General features: G+C 37.5%; 2 protein-coding genes across 2 annotated transcripts; one reads left to right on the top strand and one right to left on the bottom strand.

Moving 5' to 3' along the window:
- The first annotated feature begins 904 nt into the window (after window positions 1-904).
- On the top strand, window positions 905-2,779 carry LOC132793138 (26S proteasome non-ATPase regulatory subunit 7). Its single transcript, XM_060802823.1, has 2 exons — window positions 905-1,240; window positions 1,303-2,779. Exons 1-2 carry the CDS (start codon window positions 1,066-1,068, stop codon window positions 2,157-2,159), a joined length of 1,032 nt encoding a protein of 343 aa, XP_060658806.1. The 5' UTR covers window positions 905-1,065; the 3' UTR covers window positions 2,160-2,779.
- Window positions 2,780-3,739: 960 nt separating this feature from the next.
- LOC132793137 (sodium-dependent serotonin transporter) lies at window positions 3,740-13,865 on the bottom strand. The gene is given in 9 exon segments (XM_060802822.1): window positions 3,740-3,985; window positions 4,502-4,702; window positions 5,548-5,842; window positions 6,164-6,616; window positions 6,680-6,890; window positions 9,241-9,517; window positions 10,124-10,198; window positions 10,200-10,620; window positions 13,664-13,865. Coding segments are annotated over 8 exon segments (1,875 nt in total). The 5' UTR covers window positions 10,317-10,620; window positions 13,664-13,865.
- Between the last annotated feature and the right edge of the window lie 678 nt (window positions 13,866-14,543).

Below are 14,543 nucleotides of genomic sequence, written 5' to 3'. Positions count from 1 at the left end.
CCAGTTATCTTTTCTAAACGACGATATGGCAACACGCATTACCTATTCCACTGACCAAAATGGCGTTTACTGTGTGACAGAAGAGCACGACTAATATGCGACAGTAGCGCCGCCAAGGGCAATAATACTACTACACTTGCATATGAAGTATTAAACAAATACGATAACGACATTTATCAGAAATTCCTTTATTAACTAATCGTGCTAATTGTAGAAGTGATACTATTGGAAATTCATAAACAGACTAGACAACTATTTATTCAAAAATGTATATCGATAAGTCGATTTTTATAATGGAATTTTAAAAACCATTTATTGGAATTTGAGGCACCATTAGTACAACTATAATAATTTAGTTACACTTGACTCTTATGAAATATAGTGTGCTGTGTATCGTAAAAATATATATTTGCAAAACTGTATAATCGGATTTGTGGGCTTTTCTGATAAACAGCTGATTTAGCATATATATTTTTGTTTATTATTACTACTCTATGGGGTAATATTGTCAAATGCCTTCCGTACTGACTTTGAATATTTTTATATAAAATCATAATTAGAATAAATTGAAACAAAATAACATAAAGTTTGTTTTTGTTTTTGCTACTTTGCTTCAATCGACTTTTTTTTAAAATGTAGCAGTACTTCAAAAAATCAGTATTTAATTTATTTCTTTCATCTGTATCTGTAGCAAGCGCCTCGACCATAATAAGAAATATACATATCAGAGTTCTCAAACTTTTTAATATATTTACTTTTCGATACAATTAGACACAGTACACGTCGATATTTCTGAAGCAATTTGACCACTTTCGATATATTTTGTTTGTTGTTGGTGGTTTTGCTAATAAAATGAGTTTGCAGTATATTTTGAAATAACGTCGGTCACATTGAACCCAAGCGAAACGACAAAGAAGAAGAATTTGCTTGTCATTTCGGTGAATTGTTACCCGCAACAAAAAGTATTTGTTGAAATTGTCGCAAGTACGTTTTGAAAAATAGTTGAGAAGAGTACGCTGTGCGTAATAAGTATCCAACACTTTAAAGAAATCTTACAAAATCAAAATGCCGTCGTTGGAGGTCAGTGTAAACAAAGTGATTGTTCACCCGCTGGTGTTGTTATCGGTTGTGGATCATTTCAATCGCATGGGCAAAATTGGTAATCAGAAACGCGTCGTCGGCGTTTTACTTGGCTGCTGGCGCTCCAAGGGAGTGCTGGATGTTTCCAACAGCTTTGCAGGTAAGCTAATATAATATATAGTCAATTGAGAGTATTATTTATCATTGATTGGTTAATTTCAGTTCCATTTGATGAGGATGACAAGGACAAATCTGTATGGTTTTTGGACCACGATTACCTTGAAAATATGTATGGAATGTTTAAGAAAGTAAACGCACGCGAGCGTGTTGTAGGCTGGTATCACACTGGACCCAAACTGCATCAGAATGACATTGCCATTAACGAGCTTATCCGCCGCTATTGCCCCAACTCGGTGCTGGTCATCATAGATGCCAAACCAAAGGATCTGGGTCTGCCTACAGAGGCGTACATATCTGTCGAGGAGGTGCACGATGATGGCTCGCCAACTAGCAAAACATTTGAGCACGTGCCCAGCGAAATTGGTGCTGAGGAAGCCGAGGAGGTCGGAGTGGAACATTTGCTGCGCGACATCAAGGACACGACTGTGGGCAGTCTGTCGCAGAAGATTACAAATCAGCTGATGGGCCTGAAGGGACTCAACGCGCAACTGCGCGATATTAAACAGTATCTGCAGCGAGTCGGCGATGGAAAGATGCCCATCAATCATCAGATAGTCTACCAACTGCAGGACATATTCAATCTTCTGCCCGACATTACCAGCGATCAGTTCACCAGCACCATGTATGTGAAGACTAACGATCAAATGCTGGTCGTCTATTTGGCGTCTATGGTGCGATCGATTATAGCTCTCCATAATCTGATAAACAACAAACTGGCGAATCGCGATGCTGAAGAAGGCAAGAAGGTGGTCGATGATAAGGATGCGAAGGATAAGAACAAGGATAGCAAGGATAAGGAGAACAAAGACACAAAGGATAAGGATGCGAGCAAGGATAAGAAGGCTGATGAGAAGTCCGACAAGAGCAAGGACGATGGAGGCAAGAGTGCCAAAAAATAGGAACGAAGGAAAAAAAGGAAATCACGTCGCAAACGAAAGAAGCAACCGCCAGAATCGTAATCGCAATCACAACCACAAAACATCAAGAGCAGCGACAACAAAACCAACATCCATATTACTTACGAGCAACTTTTGGACAGCTTGAGCGAAGAGTGTTACACATTACAAAAATCAATCGCATGCAGTTCATAACACCTACATGCAACATGAATAACTTACATAGCTAGCAATATATGCATACGAACAGCAAGATTCTCCTTTCCATATTTTGTGTAGCTAAATATGCTAACAGTAACCAACAAGTTGATGTAATTAAAATTTAATTAATTTAAACTTAAAACTGCAATTTCACTTGGAAAACAAAACTCTGACACACCAAAAATTGATTTAATTGAATATCTTTGAAATTTGTTAGTTGATCCAAATGAATACATTCAAAAGTTGATTAATACGTCGTCCTTCATATCTTCGTTACTTCCACAGAAAGTTCACGCTATGATTGGTACTTAGATTGACTTACCGGTATGAATATCTATAAACAAAAATATTAAAACATGGATTGGCATTTAATATTCATTATTTCTTAGACTACATTTCTTGGAATAAAAGAATGGCTGGTTTTTCTTATTTGGTTTTATTTGGTCCTACCAAATTAAACATATTAAAACTAAAGCATTTGGTATCAAGATAAACCATTGTAAATGGCTGTTTTACAATGGTTTGTGAGTTAAGGTTAACTACTGTAGTATAGACTTATATATTAGGTTGATAACATGTTTCTCTATCATTGACCCTTTAACAATGGCATTAACATATTTATAATGCAATGTTGCTAATTTAATACTATAATATACAACATATTTGACATTGGCTTAGAATCAATCTGTTTTATGTGTAGATTGAAATATAAATATGAAGATTAGACTCATATTTAAGCTAGTTTTCGGTTTAAATAATGAGATTCCCAGTTGTGCATTCTGGATTCTGGCTTTAAATATTACTAATAAGATTGCTTTATACGATAAATACTTGTTGAGGGATCTCAATCCACACGAAAGCTCTGCAAATGGCTGCTTGCAGTGCTTTCTATGTTTTGATATAGACAAATGGTATAAATAGTAGTGCTTTATAACATGTTGTATTTAATTGGTTGCTATTCAAACCAACCACTCACTGGCCAACGGGAACTTTAGCGGCTTACAGCTGCTGATCCTTAGGGTGCAGTTATTGTCCTCGGCAGCAGTTGTTGTTGTTGGATTCCTATGTAAGCATTTCTCGTTGACCGAGCCGAGACTTAAACTATGGCTAAGACTAGCACTAATAATATCATTGCCATTCCGTGCGCTTGTTTGTGGCATCACCTTCATCTTCTCCGCATTGTTGTCATCCCCATCATCCTGTTCGACATCATCCGTAAAGCTAAGATTATTTGTGTGGTAAGCGTAGTAACTGTTGAAGTCCAGCATTTCATTTGCCTTAGTTGTTGTTGTTGTTGTTGGTGAAAAACTCTTACAATTTAAATTATAGATCTTGATGTTGGTCTTGCTAGTGTGAATATTCAAATGCACAGCATTGTCATGTCACACCGAAGTGCCCTGTTGTCCTGGCACCACCGATCCACATGCGGCGTCCGGCTTAAAGGATGCCTGCAACCGTTGCTTGCAGCCGCCCTTCGAGGCGAAGAAAAACTTGTATATCATGTACATGGGAATGCACAGAACCGAAGAGCAGGTGACTGCCCAACCAACTTGAAAGCTCCACGGCGGATAGTAATATTCTTCGCCCAACATCTCCTTGTATCCCAGTATTGAGAATATGAAGATGGTCTGAAATAAATCGTCATAGGTTATCATTGAGATTCTTAACAAATAAGAAACCTACAGTCGAGTGTGCTTGACTGTGAAATACTTGCAACTTATTTTCAACTAATGTTATACTTAGTGGTATTGTTCTTCAAATATACCAAATTAATATACTGAAAATGACGGCTATATTCGGTATATGGATTTACTATTACATTCAAAATATACCATAGAGTGCAAAATACACAGATTATCAGACAAAGCAATTAAGACCCCACTGAAGCATCCGTTTTATGACATAAAAATAATTTAAAATAGGCGTGGCTAATTCTAAAAAAAAAACTTGATATGCGTGCAACAATAGTCTCTAAGATACAGTGTTTTATACAGATAGGCAAACATGGCTTATCGTCTCGACTGTTGACGCTGATCAAGAATATATATATAATTTTATGGGGTCGGATATGCCTCTTTCATAAACTTCCTGTCGGCTACTTTATGGCTAGCTGGTATAAAAATGGTGTAATCCGTCTTACTTACCAGCAGAAACACCGGGCTAATGTAAGTCCAACAAATCCTCCAGAATAAGCCCGGCTTGGAGCCAAGCATCTGCTCCACGTCCGCGCTGAAGCGATCAACGCCATAGAACCAAAAGACGCCCGCAGCCTCAACAAATACGACAAAAAGTATAGCCAGACCGGGTCCATAGACATTCAGGAAATTAACCAAGACGACTCCTCCCTGAAAAAGAGATGGGAAAGAATCAAAATATGGATGCAGTTGCGGCTGATTAATGATGCATTGTGAGATTGGGTTAAGGTATGCAGACTTGAAGAAATGGTTTGTGAAATGCGTGCCGAATAACTTGATCTATTGACCGATTCATGAGTTGAGCCAAAGTGGTTGGAGCCAAAGTGAAATATAGAAGATACTAAATTACAATTTCAAATGTAATCAGACAAAGTGGCAATGGGTGGCTATCGTGGCCGTCAAGTGCTTCGTCTTCGACTCGGACTTGGACTTGGACCAATAGCAATAGCAATAGCAATAACAACACAAAAGCCAATGGCAATACCAATTTGGTGCCGCGTATGTGTGTGTGTGTGCTCCAGTCTGCTTGACCAGGCCAAAGTAAACAAGTGACCGAGCGACCAACTGACAGGTGATAAAAATGCACAGGAAAAGCGGAAAGCAAAGGGATGGTCAAGGGTGGGGAGATAGCTGTTGACCCACTCGAGTGGGTGCGTTGTTGAGTAAGTATGTAAGATTAGCAGAAGGAACGATAAAAAGCACTTAACATGGCAATCCATCGTTTTTTGCTTTAGCTAAACTGGCATCTTTAAACAGGTGTCTGTCTGTCTGTCTGCCTATCTAGCAAGAAGCCAGACAATCGCAAGTCATGGGAGAGAAGATGCGTTTAATGAGCCATGCGGCACATTCCACAATGCCTCATGCATATGAAGGAGCTGCTCTCCTTCCTCCTCACCACTTAACAGTTAATTAAACGAATCAAGACAGCTGAAAGATAAGCGATGGATGCGATGGACTGGCGACTTGCTGCTCGATGGGGTTGTTATGTTACTTACATAGGTCATTGTGGGCAGTGCGCAAAGGAAGATGAAGGCCAGCAGAAGGAGAACGAAGAGTTCACGTCGCCTGCCAATGACACGAGGATACTCATCGCAGAGCGCTGTTATCATGGCCTCCAGTCCGCCAAAGGTGCTGTCCAATCCCAACGTGATCAGCATAAGGAAGAATATGATGCTCCAGAAGACTGAGCCGCTCATCGTGGCTATTGCCTCCGGATAGACAATAAAAACCAGTCCCGGTCCCTCCAAGCCAACTTTGTCAATTGATGTCTTCTGCACATAGGCCATATAACTGCAAAGGATCCGAATTTATTATAGGAGTAAGTAAAGTAAATGCAATTAAATAATCATAAAATAAGCTAGATAAGCTAAAGTAATATATATGTTAATGAAGCTTATCAGCCGTAATATGTATTGGGCATAATCTTCTTTGTAGTATCTAGAATTAAAATTAATAATAATAAATAAAAATTTGTAGTATGTTATTTTAGTTGAAAGTAATATAAATGAAGTTCAAGAATTTCTAAAACCTATACATAATGAAAGGATATATATATGAAAGGATATATCATATGTTTTCATATTGTGTCTAATAACAATTATAACAACTTACCCCAGAACAGAGAATATGACAAATCCAGCCAAGAAACTAGTGAGACAATTGATGGTGCTGGTTATTAGCGCATCCCTGTAGCAATTGTTGTTGAACTTATTGTAGCTGGAGAGTGCTAGGAGTGTACCAAAACCAGGTCCTAGCGAGAAAAAGATCTGCGAGGCCGCATCGATCCACACCTTGGAGTTCTTGAGCTTGTGCCACTCGGGAGTCAGATAATACTTGATGCCCTCATCAGCACCTGGCAGCGAGACTCCACGCACCAACAAAATGATGAGCACCACATAGGGAGCTAGTGCAGTCACCCAGACGACTTTTCCGGCACTTCGAACTCCCTTCCATAGTGAGAAATAGACGAGTACGAATACCCCAAATACGCAGAGTGCCAGCGTGGGCTTCACTGGACCCATGAAGTCCAGTCCATCGCTCTTGTAAATCTCCAAAACTTTGCGCCTACGTTGTGGTTAACCACATAGATATATTTTAAAGTTAAGTTAATCTTGACTTGGTACTTACTCGAAGAACTCCTTGGCTGGCGATGTAGCCAGCTCGGTGAAGTTCTCGCTGGTGACTGGCATACAATTTTGAGTGTTCCATGGATTGTCACAGGACGTCCAAGGTAACTGTGAGGTGAACGAGGCAAAGAGATAATACACCGCCCAGCCTATGATTGTGTTGTAGTACATGCCCATATAGATGTCGATGAGGCAGATAGCATAACCAACACCTGAAGTTGGAAAACAAACACACTATATGTAAAAGGAAACCAGCGGTGACGACGTCTTTACTCCAGGTGTAATGTCATGTTGTGGCTGTAACATTTTTCTTTATATTTTTTCCTTATGCCAATACTTTAATGTTATCGTAGGGAGCTTGCAACCGCTTCTAATTATGCTAGCTTGCGCAATTTAATTGTGAAGTAAGACTGGATGATTTGACTATATTATGACATTACTACTAACACTAAGCCTAAGCAGCCGAATTAGTGTTGAAGCTTTTAGCTTACCAGGATTCAATCTCAGACAATTTCAGATTTTTTTTTTAGGTTTTAGGTTTAAGTTTGTAAATATAATATATCACTGTAAAGTTCTCGCAAGTTTGGCAAGCATTAAATCTATTACTTTACTTCAATTGTTTTAAAATAGTTTCATAGTTTTTTGGCTCCATTAGTTCGATTTAACAAATCCTCGAGACACAATCCCAAGAGATTTCTGTGGCGGCCCTGATTAATTTAATAATGTTTTTTATGCCTTGGCAGCGGGCAAAGCTCCGGTTTAAGCACAATAGTTTATCATAAATATAAAATTTAACTGGTGATTTTATTCTTTTTAGATTTGGCATTTTAGTGAATTTTTGCTATGAAATGGTACAAAAATCACTGGAATCGAAGAGTTAATCTCATTCACAATATATCTATACACAAGAATATAAGACAGTTTAAATAAGGAATATTTATGACCTTCAGATTTAAAATCATATTTATTTAACAAATTATAATAAACATCTTACTCTTTCAATAAGCACGCATAAAGAATGTTGTATGTGCGTGAGTGCAACTGGGGAATGCCAATCTCTGATTGATGGCGATTAGAAAAATCATCAACTTCAAATATTCCCACGTGACATTTTACACATTTTTGCTTATTGCCATCGACGGCAATGACGGTAAATGACAATACCAAAGAGCCTTTAGAAGCCTATAATTCCAAGCAGGCAAGCAAGCACACACCTGTTCTGCAGTCGCTCGTCTCCCATTACCCATCGACTACTTCCATATAGTACTTTTGTAACAGTTTTGTTAGATGATGCCAATAAGACACGTCACGTGATTGGGAGTCTCTTTTCCGTTGCGCCTTGGCAGTTCTTTTCCTTTTCCTCATAGGAGCTCGCAATTTTCTTTTGCTCAGTTTGCAATTCATTTTAATAGCAGTGGCAAAAAAGTTAGCGCAAAGGTTTTTACCAAGAGCAAACACTTGTTGAACAAATGATGACTGCCACAAAGTGATGTTTGCTGTTCAGCTAAAGCTGAAGCTGAGGCCAAGTCTGAGGCTGAGGTTGTGGGGGTGGAAAATCTCAGCATCGACCACTGACTCAGCAAACTGTGCGAAGTTACTTGTAACTTTAAAGTACTGATAGCCGCAGGATAAATCATCCTTTGCATCATGCGAGAACAAGAATATATTGACGATGTGTTTTCATTTGGCTGCAAAAGCTGAACGCATTTTGTTTGCCATTTAATGAAATTATCAACTTGATACACAAACTTTGTGCTACTTTTACTTTGCCCTATCGAGATAAGTCAATTTAAGAAGACGCCTCGCCTCGTTGACAATTTAATTACGAGTTCACATTGCGCCTGATTTGTTCGCTATTCAAATACAAATTTCACTTGAATGCAGCATTAATTATTGCAGCATTTTGACTTGCCTTATCTAGACGCTGAGAACTGTGCCAGTGGCCATGCTGAAATGTCCTTTTTCAGAGCAACTGATAATGTCGTCAGCACAAGAGTCACAAGCCAGACAATGGAAGCAACTCTTTGGGACATGAATGTTATTAACCGCACTCTGCGGGTCGCCTAACTCCAAATTCGAGCAAGCAAGCAAGCTAATGCAGGGAATGCTGCGATAAGTTGTTATCTTTGCTCAAGTATCAGAAACGAGCACTCAACGGTGAAACACATGAAAAATGAAACATCAAACATGATATACGTAAATTGTTTGCCTCCGCACATGTTGTGTATACGCAATATTGAAACTGTTAATTTATATATTGTAAATATTACACATTTAGCTGCAGGCACTTGCCTCTGCTCTGCGCTGCTCTGTTCTGTAAATATATAATGCTTATTGCTTGCTTGATAGATTTCAATATGCAATTACATTTTATGGATTTTTCGCGATTTTAATTCAATATTTGTGATTCATTTATAAGAATTGATGGGAGACTGTAAATATGAAAATACGTTGGGGACTTATTTACGTTGCATTAACGTACGTAATATGTGTAATATTCAGCAAAATTATTAGGGAAATATTATACTTTAAGCCACTTTGCAAATATTGAGAAACACTCACCTTTTAATGCTGGACAAATGCGCTTCCAAATGCTGAGACAGCCACAGCGATGGAACTGACCTAAAGCGAGTTCCATATAAAATAGGGGCAGACCTCCAAAAATGAGGAATACGCAGTAGGGCACCAAAAAGGCTCCGCCGCCATTTTGATAACAAATGTAGGGAAAACGCCAGACATTGCCCAAGTCAACGGCAAAGCCAATCACGGCCAAAAGAAACTCAGCCTTTTGGCCCCAAGTCTCTCGTTGTCGTTCCGTCACGGAAACTACCAAAATACGCTGTAATAATAACATAATATATATTAATAATCATACAATGAAAAAAATAGATGACACATCATTTAAAGCTTGAGATAAGATGAAAGTGCTTATTATTGAAATGAAACTTAATTAGGCTTGACTTCATTCATTAAAATATAATTTCCTTGCATGAATAAGAATATTTTTTTGAGGGAGTTGGGACTCATTACCAAAATATGCTATTAGAATTAAAATAACGCATTTTTGCGAATAGATATTTTAAAACATTTTTTTATCGATTAAACTTTGTTTAAGGTGAGCCCAAAGAAGGAAGCGAATAAAAAAGAAGCAAAGTGAACTACGAAGCAGTGAATAACAAGTGAGCTAGTGCGTAGTGAATAGTGATCAAGTGAACCAATGTTAGTGAGCTAGTGAATAGTAAACTTGTGAACAAAAAAGAACAACTTGGAAAGAACACGTTCACTTGATCAGTTCAGTGAGCAGCTCACTCTTGTTTACGTGCTCGGTTCATTGAATAAATGACTCTTTTTCACTTGTTCAGTTGAGTGAGCAGCTCACTAACAATATAACTGTAATCGGTTGATAATTTTGGCTAGTTATAGAAATCAAATAAATTTGACTTACCTCATTGTTAGCTAGACGTGGTGCCAAGGGATCAGTGGCCTTAGCAGGTGTCGCATTGTCGCCGTCATCCTCATTGGGAGTCGTCCTCGTTGTTTGGCGACTCCTTATTGTTGCCCCATGGCGTAGCCGCGCCTGAAGCCGGCGCTGTGTGACCAAACTCGGTGCTGTTATTCTTGCTGCTGCTGCGATCCATGGTGTTGCCAAGCGTTTGTATCTCTGGTTGTGCCTGTGGGGCCGCCGAGGCCAAGTACGCCGATCGCGGCACTAGCCTAGCCAGCCCTATGCTCTTTTGCGTGACGGGATGCGTTTGCGACTGTGTCAGAGCCAGATCCAGAGCCAGAGCTAAAGGCGGAGCCAATGTGGGCTCCTGCTCCTCCCCAATTCTTTCTTCGCCGCTCTCCGCACAGCTTTCCCCTGACTTCTTTAGCAACACTCTCTATACACTTCGGTCATCGTTGGGGAGGTGGAGTTTAAAGAACGATGGCGACTGTCATTTACTGAAAGTGTTTAAAGGATTACTCATTACTTCAATCGATGCGTGTACTGTGTATTGTGCAACTAACGAGCTTGTTTCCAACTGCTGTTCGCCAACAACAGAAAAAAGGAGCAAATATTGCCACTGACATTACGTGTGCTTGAAAAATCAAATATGTTGCAGGGAAGGTAATATGGGGGTGTATCAAGCTAACCAATTTTTGATAGTAATAATAATTCACCTCATATGAAAACTACAATTCATCAACATTTTTTTCTGTGTTATTTCTCTATTAAATGTTATGGTTTAATTACTGACAATTTTATTTGAAGTCGCCCTCGAATACGCCTATTGAAAAGAAGTAGCAAGCATACGCACTCGCGCATATGGGTTAAATGTATTTGTTTTCTCGGTCGTATCGGATTCCCCGAGGTGTCCTTTGTCTGGTAATCTATGGCTCAGCGACTGGGACAAACCGCGATGCGTTGGCCAACGGCAATCAATTGGTGCACATCGCTTCTGTCCTCTTGAACCGAATTGACGACGTCCAATGTCAATGTTGCGAGTCCTTATGGCTTCTATGGAACTCGCATATATAATATGTTTGGCTTTTATCAGTTTTAGTTACAAAGCGTACACAGCCCCCGGCGGGGTTTCAACTTTTTTTTTGTTTTGCAGCTGAATTCGAATTTATTTTCTGCATTAAACTAATGTTGTGTAAATCGCTTTTTTAAGTTTTATTTATTTAATCTGCCTTCTGGTGACATTTCGAACTGAATCTCTTTTGTTTGCATAGGACAAATTTGCAATTTTTAAATTATAATTGTATTCTTCTAGACTAGCGAGCTGAGTCGGAGGGAGGTTGAAAGAAAGTGTGAGTTATGTATGTGATATCGTTTTTTAATTACAATTTAATGGCTTGAATGTTGTGCACATGTCGCATTCATAGCAGATAAAATATGAAAATTACAACTCAAGCTGTTTCATTGACATTGTTGATAAGGCGACAATATATCACAGAGAGAAAATTACAATTTCAAAATAATTAAAAGTCACTTTGTGATACGGAAAATATGGCACATATAAATGGCAAAGTAATAACGTCTCTTAGTTTTGGAACAATGAATGTATGAAATTGTGTCAACATGATTTCAAATTAGAATGCAAAGAAATAAAAAGTATAGAATTTTCTTTAACAAAATCTATTAAAGACAATTTACGTATCACGGCACAATATTAATTAGATATGGATGTTAGGGTTCGTTAAAAGAAAAACTTAGATGATACAACCGACGCGTCGGGAAAATATATCACAAAATTGCATATTCAATATATTTTTGTCAGCTACAATTTTTATTTGTTAATTTATTATTTAACATTTAAAAAAATTTTCTTAAAGATAGAGAGTCATGATATTATGCAACAAGTTAAACAAAAGATTAATAAAAGTTTCAATGAAATACTTATATTTTCCAAACACACAGTTGTCAGCAGAAAATATCAGTACACTTTATATATTAGTTGTTAAATTATAAGAGTTTTACGATCAGCATTTTGTAACAAATGAAATAAAAAGGTTGTAAAAAATATTTCACAAAATTTCTTTGGACTTTCAATGAATGTATTTTTCTCACGCACAATTATCAGCAGAGGTTTTTAATACATTAAATTGATTATTAAAAAAACCATTATGTAACAAGTAAAATAAACAGTTGGTTAAAAATATTTCACAAAATCATTTTGGATGAAGAATTTATTAATTTCGTAATGTTTCTCACCCACAATTTATAAGCAGAGATTTTCAATACATTTAAATGATTCTTTTTTAAATAGTTAAGAGTTTTAAAGAGAGCATTATGCAACACTTTGGACTTTAGCACACAATGAAAAAATACATACTTTGAAATATCTACAAAAATTGTCACTTTCTGTTTTTAATTTGAGTGGCGCGCGCCGATTTGCTATTGCAACTGGTGGAAATGCGAGCGTGAAGTCGCCTTTTATACTCGAGCTGCTTCGCCCGAAGGGTCTAAAATCGTCGTAAGGACGAAAACGGCGACCCGAGTCCTTCTCGTGTTTGCCGTTAGGCGGGCTTGTCTTTGTGGTGGACTCTCTGCTGATGTCTCGCTATGCCTGAATTGGACAGGTGGCGTTTACAACTTAAATTGCAACAAACTGTTGCTTACCACATTTTATTAAGAGTGTGGCAAAACAGGCGCGGAAGTTTGCCGAATGGGCTGTCGATATCTAGTGCACACCTTACAAGCAAATTTATTAATTAATGCAACATTGCGTATATATCTGAATACATTATTTCTAAAACAATGTATGCAAAGTGTAATCTGATGAAAGTTCTACTCAAGAATATAAAATTAAGCAGACAAGAAGTTATACCAAATGTATATACATATGTATAAAGTGTAATTAGTATAAAAATATACTAAATATACTGTAGAGCACACTCAAAACAATGTGCTTCGGAAAACACTAGGCACACGGTATTCGTATTAATCATTTCTTCCACATAACGATTAAAGAGTTAATGGTTAATTCTCTGGCGATAACTGTCGCACTATTTCCAGCGAAAAAACACATAAACATAAAAACTTTTATAGTTCTGGATTAGTACTATATCTAGATCAAAGATTGATTTTAGGAGCCTTTCTTTGTTTCAAAATAATCATTATTAGCTCTAATTAATGTGGTAATTAATAGCTATAAGATTAATTTTTATTAAAAATAAAAATTGTTTTATTCACTTTAACAAACGTTGCAAGCGACATTTTCTAATTTTAAAGCAATAAACACGACTATTTTTGACACGAAAGCTAAATTATCATAATTCTTGACAATTAGCTTGCAATCTGATGAATAAATATTATTTCAAGAATCAATCCGCATTCTGCACTGTTTTGATTTTATTGATTGACGAGCACACTTGATGTTAGCTTTCTTAATTATTGTTGTATTTTAGTGAACTCGCAGACGGTAACTTTTTTATCAATTTAAATTTTGACTTGTCAAAGAACACCAAAAATAAAAGATAATAAGGAATTTCGTCTTACTATCTGTACCATTCAGTTGGAATTGGAGATAGTTATTCGCAATAATTTTTAAGTTAAGTATACGGTAACATAAGATCAGAATCGAATGAACAATCTACTTTCCGCGATCGAAAACATATAAACACATTTTGTTAACTTGATTATCACTTGGAGCACGAGTTAAATGTTTGTTTTTGTTTTATCGCAAACGAATTTTTAAGATGCTTCAATTATCTCCTTCAAGCAACATGCAAATCAGTTCAATTACACTTTGGCACACGCAGACATCGTCGGATGCGGATACAGTATCTGAGGAATACTGATTGTGCGCGCCCTATGAGTGCAGTTTTATAATAAGTATGCTTGGGGTAGGTGAAATCTAAAGAGGAATATATATAGGTTACTTTCGAATTCCATAATACGCTCTCTGCTATTTGCATCACAGTTGCAATAAAGACAACCTGCATTGCTCGGGTATCAATTTAAAGCTGTGACGTCACGACGATGCTTACGGTGTTTTGCTCTCTTGTTTTTGTGCTGTGTATCGAAACCATATTGCGATCATTTACGATTTTTCGAAGAACGACGTATTGTTGATGTTGTTGTTGATTTTGTCAATGGACATTTAAAGCGTTTTAATAGCTTGCACACTATTTTGTATCTCATTGATAATTATTGTATCGCGTCATCGTCTGTATATTTAAACTAATACAATAGTAATCTGATATAGAATTTCCTACCCAGCGCATACGACCACAAACAACTTTCATATGTTATCGGCGTGAAGGTGGCTCATGAAGAGACGCAGCAGCAGTTGTTCTGAATCAACGGTGTCTCTCATGTTGTTGTAATTAAATGCAAACGCAATTTGCATACCTCTCGCTAATTACTATGTTCGCAT

This window comes from Drosophila nasuta, chromosome 3, assembly GCF_023558535.2.
Source record: "Drosophila nasuta strain 15112-1781.00 chromosome 3, ASM2355853v1, whole genome shotgun sequence".
Lineage (NCBI taxonomy): Eukaryota > Metazoa > Arthropoda > Insecta > Diptera > Drosophilidae > Drosophila > Drosophila nasuta.
The sequence above is the reverse complement of the archived record's forward strand: the minus strand, read 5'-3'. Positions and strand labels throughout refer to the sequence as shown.